General features: G+C 34.9%; 2 protein-coding genes across 2 annotated transcripts; one reads left to right on the top strand and one right to left on the bottom strand.

Moving 5' to 3' along the window:
• The first annotated feature begins 1,920 nt into the window (after positions 1-1,920).
• On the top strand, positions 1,921-2,927 carry LOC130500241 (uncharacterized). The gene is made up of 2 exons (XM_056995009.1): positions 1,921-2,174; positions 2,282-2,927. Exons 1-2 carry the CDS (start codon positions 1,921-1,923, stop codon positions 2,925-2,927), a joined length of 900 nt encoding a protein of 299 aa, XP_056850989.1.
• Positions 2,928-8,223: 5,296 nt separating this feature from the next.
• Positions 8,224-10,623, bottom strand: LOC108823402 (abscisic acid 8'-hydroxylase 3). The gene is made up of 6 exons (XM_018596594.2): positions 10,314-10,623; positions 9,898-10,216; positions 9,374-9,760; positions 9,120-9,285; positions 8,801-9,026; positions 8,224-8,696 (listed from the first exon to the last, which is right to left on the bottom strand). The coding sequence occupies exons 1-6, from the start codon at positions 10,511-10,513 to the stop codon at positions 8,591-8,593; spliced, it is 1,404 nt and encodes a 467-aa protein (XP_018452096.1). The 5' UTR covers positions 10,514-10,623; the 3' UTR covers positions 8,224-8,590.
• Between the last annotated feature and the right edge of the window lie 546 nt (positions 10,624-11,169).

Below are 11,169 nucleotides of genomic sequence, written 5' to 3'. Positions count from 1 at the left end.
TGGTGGTTTTTATGGACTTTCTATACTAAAGAAAAAGTTGTAAAAAATACCGGACAATAATTAAAAAACATGTCTCAAGAAGACGTGTCCATAATCTATAAGACTTGTTGGATTGTGATTTTCGTTTTCTAACTAAATTTTCTATTAAAAAGCTTCTTTTAAATTGCAACTATTGTAATCTTTTATGAATTTCTACTATGTTAATATTGTATTAACTCTATGATCTTAACACAATGCTATTGGTTACCATTGTTTTAATGTATAAAATGGTTCAAAAAACGTTATAAATTCAGAACTGTATCCATATTGTCTACAAATTCTAGTTTGGTCGTTATTAGGATTTTATCGTGCGGAACATCAAAAGGAAAAAAAACATTAGTATACAAATAATTGTATGAATTTCATGAACCTGCCTATCCAGATGAATTAAATATATTTCTAATTGTTTATTCTTGATTAGATATTTTTGGCGGGTATGTTGTGTTTTCATTTGTCCTTGGTTAATCAAATTATTTATTCTATTAATTGCTAAAACGTGGGTTACAGCCTACTAATCAACAAATATATATAGTTATGTACAGTCACTTCTGCACTTAGACAGACTGTTTATTATTCATAATCAGTTAAAAAGAAAAATATGTCTAATACTTTAGAATGCTATTATCTTTCTAATACAGTATGCAACAAAGATATCGAGTAAAGATACTCTCAGTGTGTGACTGGTCTGGTTAGAATAAAATGGGGTGAAAATAAAAACTTTTCTTAGTCTAGTGGTCTAAACTGTTATAAACGTGAAAAATAGGATGTCAACAAAGGAAGCACCGATCATTGAAAATGATCGTGTGAAGTAAATTATGTGGAGCCCACTGCCACTATACACACACAGTAACTTTCTCTTTTTACTTCTATATAAACGATTGTTTCGATCGATTGTAATACGCACTTTTACACCATTCTCTTCTTCCTCATATAACTTACTCTCTCTCTCGTTATTATACTTATATCAGTGTTCTTTTATTTCTGCGGGTATAAAATTTCACTCTTATTTAAATTTTTCGATACTATAAAATTGCAAGTTATTTTATAACATGTTATCAGCACTATCACTCTGCAATTCGGTAAAGTTTATATGTATCATATTTACCCTGCTATAATGGCCGGTATACCGCCTATATTATTGTTTATTATTTTATAGTGTTTGTTTTAATTCACTATTATTTATCTATATTAATGCGGGCGGTATGTCGCCTCGTTAATAAACCTTGATTGTTAATTACACCATTATCATTTGGCTTGGCTGTGCCGCCGCAAAATTTATTCAATATTAAAATATAAATTAATCTATCACCATAATACGATTAATATTTATTTGTGTATTATATTAATTTTATTATACAAATGTTTGCTCACCTATATAAAAAATATATATATATATATATATATATATATATAGTGAAATTTACTAAAATTGATTGACTGATTATTACGATATTTTCAAACTGTTTTTCGATTTAACGATTTAACCCCAACGGTCACAAAGAAAAAAAATTCAAAAATTTACCTTTTTACAACGGCTATGAACAGTATTTTTACATCTATAAATACATTCATACTTCACTCATTTTCTTCATCCAAACATTTCATTATCTCTCAAATATTTTCAAATCGCTCTCCTCCGGTTTTTCATTCCAAGAAAGATGATTCGCGCGTTTTTGATTTTAGTTGCAATTCTAATTTGTGTATCTATTTACGGTTTATTCGTTGGAGAATTTGCTCCGGGGGAATTTACGATGAATATCGGTTTACTTTTCTATACACTATTTCTATTTGTAATTGCTTGCATGATTAATGTAAACGGTTCATTTTAAATATTATAAAATTCTAATAAAATTTACTATTTTGTGTCTTGGAAATTCAGAAATGGCAAATATTGAAAAACTCCAGTTTCCGGCTTTGGAAATAACTGGGGCAAATTACACGGCATGGATAACTAATATGGAGCTTCATCTAGACTCGGAGAAAATACTCGAGACAATAAAAGAAGGGAATAAATCAGCTTCTCACGAAAGATCTAGGGCCGTAATATTTCTGAGAAAACACCTAGATGAAAATCTTACGCATGACTATGCGAGGGTAAAAGATCCTCTAGATCTTTGGAAAGCCCTAAAGGAGAGGTTTGATAACCAGAAGAAAATAACCTTCCCCATGCACTCGATGAGTGGGCGAACCTACGATTTCAAGATTTTGAAAAGGTGGAAACGTACAATTCCGCTATATTAAGGATAGCGGCGCAATTAGAATATTGCGGTAAGCCCGTAACGGAAGCAGAAATGCTTGAGAAGACTTACCAAACGTTCCACAAAAACCATTATGTTCTACAAGAACAATACAGAAACCGTGGATACACGAGGTTCTTTGAACTCGCTGTAGCGCTCATGATAGCGGAGAAAAATAATGAACTCCTTATCAAAAATCACAATACCCGACCCACGGGAACCAAAGCATTTCCTGAGGTGAATGCGACGGATGTAAAAAATCCGGAAAGAGGAAATTTTTCCTATCGTGGTCGTGGTCGTGGTCACGGTCGTGGTCGTGGCCATCGATTTAATCGTGGTAATGAAAGGAGTTACAACCCAAGAGGAAGGGGATCCAACACATGGAATCGATCCAATCGTGGAAAAGGGAATGAAGCCCAAGAAAACCCTACTCGTAAAAACGAGAACGTCTGTTACAGATGTGGATCGAAGGGGCATTGGTCTCAAGTATGCCGAACTCCTCAGCATCTATGTAAGTTGTACCAAGAAACCATCAAAGGCAAAGCAAAGGAAGTTAATCTCAATGAGCACTTCGAGGGTACAACATCTACATACCTTGAGTCTTCTGACTTTATGGACGATGTCGACGAGGCCACTCATCAAGATAATTAAAATGCTTATAGTAATCAAGCCCAATAATGCCAGTGATGTTATAAATTATTATTACTATTATGTATTTTCAGTTCTAGAATAAAATTGTTTTTCGAAACAACTAATGTATAATTATAGTCTAATGTATAAGTGTGTGTGCTTATAATCAATGTATAATTATATAATGTTTACTTATGAAAATTTATTTTCTTTATTAATATTAATTGTGTGTTACAGAAATGGATAATGGAACAACAACTAAGCAAATTGGCAGAGAAGTTTGCATTCCAGATAGTGGTACAACACATACTATTCTGAAAGATAAGAGATATTTCTCTAACTTAAAATCAGCAAAAATGACTGTAAACACAATATCAGGTCCTACGGATTTGATCGAGGGAATTGGCAAAGCAAACTTTATGTTGCCTAATGGAACAAAGTTTTCCATAAACAATGCCTTGTATTCTCCAAATTCAAAGAGAAATTTGTTGAGTTTCAAAGATATATACCTTCAAGGATATGAAACTCAGTCTGCAACTGAGAATGGAAAGAAGTATATGTATATAACTTCTGAAAAATCAGGCAAAAATCTTGTACTGGAAAAGTTTCCAAAACTTCCTTCTGGATTACATCAGACTTATATTAATGCGATAGAATCAAACCTTGTGGTCAAAAGAAATCCAGAAGATATTACATTATGGCATGACCGTCTTGGTCATCCAGGCACTACAATGATGCGAAAAATCATTGAAAGTTCACATGGTCATTCAATGAAAACCCAAGATCTATATCAAAGTAATAAAATGACATGTGCTGCATGTGCTCTTGGGAAATTAATCATAAGACCATCACCAACCAAAATTGATAAAGAATCACCAAAATTCTTAGAAAGAATCCAAGGTGACATTTGTGGACCAATACATCCACCATGTGGACCATTCTACTACTTTATGGTATTAATCGATGCGTCGAGTAGATGGTCACATGTTTGCCTATTATCATCTCGAAATATGGCATTTGCGAGATTTTTAACTCAAATAATCAAATTAAGAGCTCAGTTCTCTGATCATCCAATTAAAAGAGTTAGATTAGATAATGCTGGTGAATTCACATCCCAAGCATTTAATGATTACTGTATGGTATCAGGGATTGAAGTAGAGCACTCAGTTGCTCATGTTCATACACAAAACGGTTTGGCAGAATCACTAATTAAACGATTGCAATTAATTGCAAGGCCATTGATCATGAGATCAAAACTTCCAACCTCTGTATGGGGACATGCCATTCTGCATGCAGAAGCACTCATTCGGATAAGACCCAGTGCGTACCATAGATATTCCCCATTACAGTTAGCGTTTGGTAGAAAACCAAATATTTCTCATCTAAAAGTCTTTGGTTGTGCAGTTTATATCCCAATAGCACCACCGCAACGTACAAAGATGGGACCACAAAGACGGTTAGGAATATATATTGGTTATGATTCTCCATCAATAATAAGATATCTAGAACCACAAACTGGTGATGTGTTTACGGCACGATTTGCCGATTGTCATTTCAATGAGAAAGAGTTCCCAACCCTAGGGGGAGACAATAATCAAGTAGGAAAGGAAATCAAATGGAATGTGCCATCTTTATTACACCTTGATCCTCCTACGAAACAATCAGAACTAGAAGTTCGACGTATCATGCAGTTACAAAATATAGCAAGTCAATTACCCGATGCATTTGCTGATACCAAAATGGTAACTAAATCACACATACCAGCTGCAAATACTCCTGCTCGTATTGAAATACCACAAAAATATGGAGCGGCAGTTGATACACGTGAATCAGGAACACGTTTGAAACGCGGTAGACCTATTGGTTCGAAAGATAAAGTTCCTAGGAAACGTAAGGAAGGTGAAAAGCATGATACTCCCAAAATAACAGAAAATATTTTGGAAGAAGAAAATTGTGAATCTAACGACAATAGAGAACATATTGAATCTGAAGGAAATCACGAGATTTCTATCAATTACATCCATAATGGAAAGATATGGAAACGAAATAAGATGGATGACATTGATGATGTTTTCTCATATCTCTTAGCACAAGAAATAAATGAAGAAAACGAAGATCCAGAACCAAAGTCTGTATATGAATGTCAAAAGAGACATGACTGGATGAAATGGAAAGATGCAATTCAAGTCGAACTAGATTCCCTTAACAAACGAAACGTATTCGGACCTATTGTGCTCACACCCAAAGATGTGAAACCTGTTGGATACAAATGGGTGTTCGTCCGAAAACGAAATGAAAAAAATGAGATTACAAGATACAAAGCTCGTCTCGTAGCCCAAGGTTTTTCTCAAAGGCCTGGAATTGATTATGAGGAAACATATTCTCCTGTTATGGATGCAATCACTTTTAGATTCCTGATGAGTCTAGCAGCTGATAAAAATCTCGAGATGCGTCTCATGGATGTGGTTACGGCATATTTATATGGATCATTAGATACTGATATCTACATGAGAATCCCAGATGGATTTAAAATTCCAGAAATCTTAAGTTCCAAACCTAAAGAGTTATGTGCAATAAAATTGCAAAGATCATTATATGGCTTAAAGCAATCAGGACGTATGTGGTACAATCGTCTAAGTGAGCATTTAACAAAAGAAGGATACACAAATGATCCTATATGTCCTTGTGTTTTCATAAAGAAAACTACAACCGGATTTGTGATAATCGCGGTGTACGTTGATGATCTTAATATTATCGGAACTCAAGAAGAAATACAAAAGGCATCAGATTATTTAAAAGGAGAATTTGAGATGAAAGATCTCGGACAGACAAAATATTGTCTAGGCTTACAGATTGAGCATTCTCAAAAGGGTATATTTCTACATCAATCTACATATACCAAAAGAGTATTGAAACGCTTTAACATGGATAAAGCAACTCCTCTTAGCACCCCGATGGTAGTTAGATCACTTAATGTTGAAAATGATCCATTCCGACCATCCGAAGAAAATGAAGAAATACTTGGTCCCGAAGTTCCATATCTAAGTGCAATTGGAGCTCTTATGTATCTTGCAAATTGTACTCGACCAGATATATCTTTTGCCATCAATCTTTTAGCAAGATTCAGTTCATCCCCCACACGAAGACATTGGAATGGAATTAAACATGTCTTTCGTTATCTTCAAGGGACCATTGATTTAGGTCTATTTTACCCTAAAAATTCAAAGGGTCAAATGATTGGTTTTGCAGATGCAGGTTATTTGTCAGATCCACACAAAGCTAGATCACAAACGGGATACGTTTTTACTATTGGAGGCACTGCCATATCTTGGCGTTCTCAAAAGCAGACACTCGTGGCTACTTCTTCAAATCATGCTGAGATCATCGCACTCCATGAAGCAAGTCGAGAATGTGTATGGCTAAGATCAATAAGCCGACATATCTGTTCAAGCAGTGGAATTGACGAAAATACGGAACCAACTATTCTATATGAAGATAATGCGGCATGTGTTGCTCAAACAAAGGAAGGATATATCAAAAGCGATAGAACGAAGCATATTCATCCGAAGTTCTTCTCATACACTCAAGAGCTCGAGAAGAAGAAAGAGATTGAAGTAAGATATGTTCGATCAAGCGACAATGCAGCTGACCTCTTCACTAAATCACTTCCTACTTCGGTATTCAGAAAACATGTTCATAACATTGGAATGCGTCATCGGAATGATCTATGACTACTCATCCGAGGGGGAGCTTACGTGGTTGTACTCTTTTTACCTTACTATGGTTTTTTTCCATTGGGTTTTCCTGGAAAGGTTTTTAACGAGACAACAAAAACGTTAAGCAAGAAGAGATAGTGACACTGGTCTCCAAGGGGGAGTGTTATAAACGTGAAAAATAGGATGTCAACAAAGGAAGCACCGATCATTGAAAATGATCGTGTGAAGTAAATTATGTGGAGCCCACTGCCACTATGCACACACAGTAACTTTCTCTTTTTACTTCTATATAAACGATTGTTTCGATCGATTGTAATACGCACTTTTACACCATTCTCTTCTTCCTCATATAACTTACTCTCTCTCTCGTTATTATACTTATATCAGTGTTCTTTTATTTCTGCGGGTATAAAATTTCACTCTTATTTAAATTTTTCGATACTATAAAATTGCAAGTTATTTTATAACATAAACAAGGTTGTTTTCTTTATCAAAAAAAGGGATGAAAATAAGAGGTGAAACGGGATAAACTAGAATAAAATATAAAAGAAAAAAATAAAGTAAATGATGTATGTTATTCTAGCAATTCTTTTTTTTTTCTTTTGCAAATTATTCTAGCAATTATTAGAGTAAAGATAAGTGTGTATTTTTTCTGTTGGAACAGTAACTAGAGTAAACATTAGAAAGCAATATTTCACTTAATTGATAATATTTTAGTGAAACCTAGAGTAGTATGTGCTTCGATCCGCTAGTAAAATGACGTGTTCAACATTTCAATATTTATTTACGAGAAATACTTTACTTTTTTTTTTTTTGTAAACTAGAAATCGACTTTACTTGAGAAAATACATGTTGAAAATCAGAATTTACGGCAGCATATTTTCAAGAATTATTATAATAGTAATCTAATTAGCATATGTGCAGCAATTAAAATATAAACAAAATATAATCACATTGACCGAATTAGCTCATAATTCACGACTCATGATCAAAGTCTCCGGTGAAAAAAAAAGATCAGAATGGAATCAGTTAGTCGTCCGTGAAAAAGATTAGAAAATCGGCTTTAAGCAATTCTAAAACTAGCTAAATCCAACAGTCGTCGATTTGGCATCTACTTTTCACAAAAATGCATTGAATTCTTTTGACCAGCTATTTTACTAGTATATTATCTAATAATCAAAGTTTTACACAAGTAACCAAGTGAATGGTAGAACCATAAAATAAAGGTAAACAAGTGAATGGTAAACTATTGGCCGTGATTATATTGGTCGACTCATGTATCAATATATTCTTACATGATCTCAGATCTCTCTCTTCTGTACTACAAATGTCAAAACTAAAAAGGTGAGTTACATTCTTTATTTTGTGTCGTTTAACATCAAGCTATCTGAAATTCCCAAAAACTATTGGTAGTGCAGTGAAAATTTTGTTATTCATACTTGATAAAGTGGTTACTCACAACAGTCCTGCAATTTAGTTAATATTTTAGTGTGTGATCAAAGAAGTTAATAAAATTAGTTACTCAATTATTATTTACGGACAGAGATAAAAGAAAATATTTACTGACTAATGCAAATTTTGTTGGATATTTTCTTTGAGCATTCCGTAATTTTATTCACTGCATTGATATAACAAAATAATTTACAATTTGAGAGAAATAACAACAAAAGGAGGGAAAGTCTCATTAACGGACTAGCCAGCTTACATACACGTTAAAAATTATATAACCTGTTTTCGTATTGCTCCCAAAATTTAATTCTCTACATTTCATAAACCTAAACTAAAAATATTAAAATCACTGAAAACTATATACACTTGGGATCCCAATAGGGATTTTCCTTTCCTATTCCCTTTTCATCTCTAATATTTTTTTTATTTCTTAGCCAATGAAGTAATTTTCTCACTCGAATGAAAAAGAATCTTCCACTTTCAAACTTTAGAAAGCTACGAAGGTGCTCTTGTAATTTTCTAAACGTCCACCTCTGGTTTTTGCTCTAAGGCAATAGGCAATCCATTTTGAGGAAGAGCAAACGGTCCATACTGAATTCCATCGCTAGGTCCCATAATTGACCACCTGAAATTACCAAAATACAAATCATAAGCAAAAGTTTTTCAAAAAGATGATCCGACGTTTCACGTCAACTTTAAAAGGACTAATATGATTTTATTAGTACCAACCTGTACTTAGTGGTGAGATGATGGATTAGAATAGAGATTTCAAGTTTAGCTAACTCATTGCCCGGACAAGAATGGATCCCATTCCCAAATGGCATGAATGTATTTGGTTTCGGCGCAACTTCAAATCTTGAAGGATCAAACTTTCCCGGATCCGAAAAGAAATCAGCATTGTGATGAATATTTCTGAATAGTGGCAGTACTTTCCATCCCTTTGGTATCAAGTATCCTGTAGAAAATTTGTAAAATTCAAACTTTAGCATATTTGATATGTAACATATTGATATAAAATACTATATAGTATGCGTATATTAGTGCGTACCATCGTATTCAACATCTTCAACAGCTTCTCTGAATGTGAAAGATAAGATTGTAGCAACTCTCATTGTCTCCTGGACAACTCTAGAAGTTAGTGTCATCTTCTTTGTATCTTCCCAAGTGAGACTCTCTCCTTCTTTCTTCCCTTTCCTTATCGCCATTTGTTCTTCCTGTTTCACCCAACAAAATCCGATTAATTTACGAAACTGCCACTCCTTCATGAGATCTCAAGTGTCCTTTTGGGGAAAATATGCTTACAGTGACAGCTTCAAGGACAGTTGGATTATCTGCCAAGTACTTGAGGATCCACGTCAGCACACTCGCTGTCGTGTCTCTTGCCGCGAAGATAACTCCGATTATGTTGTCAGCGATTTGTTCGTCGCTTAACCCTTCTTTGTCTTCCATGAATGATCCAAGAAGATCTTTGTGCGTGGATGGGTTCTGTCTTCTTTTGGCTAAGATGTTAGCGAGGATTTGAGCTAACTCCTTTCGAGCTTTCATGGCTTTGTGGAATAGTGTTCCCGGGAGATTAATCGGCATCGAGTTGTAACCTTTCTCAAGAATGTAGTAGCATCGTTTCAGATCTTCACGGTAAAAGACTGCGTCTTGTCCGAGTATTGAGATTAACGCCACGTTGAAAGTGTACTGTTGATACAAAAAAAAACAGGGGATACTCTGTTTTAGACTTGAGAAAAGTAAAAAACAGGGGATACTCTGTTTTTAGACTGAGAAAAGAAAAAAAACAGAGGATGCTCTGTTTTGAGAAAGGTGTGGGGGCTTACTGTTTTCATCTCTTGGTAAGTGTTGAGCTGAGTTCCATCCCAGGAATTGAGAGATTCCTGAGCAATTGATTCGATGTGTGGGACCATGTTTCTGACTGAATCAGGCATGAAAGCTCTTAAGACGAGCTTCCTGAGTTTAGCATGGTAATCTCCCTGGTGGAAGAAGATGGCTTGCTTTCCGAGCATCCTCTCTTTGCTCGCCGGGAAAGTAGGTTTAAACAAATGAGACTTCGTAACCAATACGAACTTGGCAGCTTCAGGGCTCGAGATCATCACACATGGGCATCCCAGTACATGAGTCTTGAACACCGATCCGTATCTGTTTTTACCAAAAAAATGATTAATAAAAAGGTTAACTTTTTATGTTTCAGACAACAAAATTTGTTTTTTTTTTTTGTTTGGTGTGCAAATTAGACCTTTTCTGTTTTGATGCGAAGAAGACATTAGGGTCTTGTGAGTAAAGCTGGAATGTTTCGCCGACGTAAGGATAACCCATTGTTCCCGGAGGAAGAGGGAGTTTAGAGGAGGAGCTACGACGGAATCCGGCTAAGAACCGGAGTAAACAGAGAAACAGAGCCGCCAAGGCCAAAGTGAGAAACATGCCTGAGAAATCCATTATTTCTAATTTTGATCGAGACCCAATTCGTCTTTCAACAGAGGGAAGAATCTGAAGTATGTTTTGTGAATTGTCTCTAATTGGAAGTTTGTTTGAGATGGGAGATGGAGTGGGAGAGATGAACTGGTTTTATAGAGGGAGTTTCCTAAAAGGAGCCTTTTGTGGAGCCAGCTCATATCAGAGAGGAGTGACGAGAGCACGTGTCGAAGACGAGCATGCAAATGAAAAAAAAAAGAGCGTGTGAGGTTTTGACCAAAACAAGCCATCCTTTTTAATTGGAAATTAAAGTCAAGGAAAGGGGCAAATTGTGGCTCTTAAGTAGAGACAAAGGAGGGGCTTTTTCTTAATTGATGGCTACACTTCAAGGATTATATTACTAGTTTAACTATGTAGCCTGCTAAGTACTAGCCTCTTGTGTTTATCTGTTTTTTCAGATATTTTTAATCATTGAAAAATAAGAATAAATATGATTGATGATAAGTGTATTCATAACTTTAGGTAGAGTAATGGTAGCCTCAATTTTATTTTATGGTATATGCAAACAACCACGCTACACCTTACTACTAATTTTTAAAAATAAACTCAAAATGTAACCAACTCACTCACCCAACCTAAATCGTACCAGATTTTGTTTTATGCTAATTGATATATTTTCC

Source organism: Raphanus sativus, chromosome 9, assembly GCF_000801105.2.
Source record: "Raphanus sativus cultivar WK10039 chromosome 9, ASM80110v3, whole genome shotgun sequence".
In the NCBI taxonomy this organism is placed as follows: Eukaryota; Viridiplantae; Streptophyta; class Magnoliopsida; order Brassicales; family Brassicaceae; genus Raphanus; species Raphanus sativus.
Note: the sequence above shows the minus strand (reverse complement) of the source record. Positions and strands in the feature narration are given on the sequence as shown.

What these genes read in the sequence shown, in the direction of transcription:
- LOC130500241 (XM_056995009.1), top strand. Translation starts at nt 1,921, where the DNA reads ATGGCAAATATTGAAAAACTCCAGTTTCCGGCTTTGGAAATAACTGGG. An exon ending in TGGAAAGCCCTAAAGGAGAG is followed by an intron (nt 2,175 to 2,281) that starts GTTTGATAACCA and finishes CGCTATATTAAG; the next exon opens with GATAGCGGCGCAATTAGAAT.
- LOC108823402 (XM_018596594.2), bottom strand. Translation starts at nt 10,513, where the DNA reads ATGGATTTCTCAGGCATGTTTCTCACTTTGGCCTTGGCGGCTCTGTTT. An exon ending in TTCGCATCAAAACAGAAAAG is followed by an intron (nt 10,217 to 10,313) that starts GTCTAATTTGCA and finishes TGGTAAAAACAG; the next exon opens with ATACGGATCGGTGTTCAAGA. An exon ending in TGAAGATGTTGAATACGATG is followed by an intron (nt 9,027 to 9,119) that starts GTACGCACTAAT and finishes AATTTTCTACAG; the next exon opens with GATACTTGATACCAAAGGGA.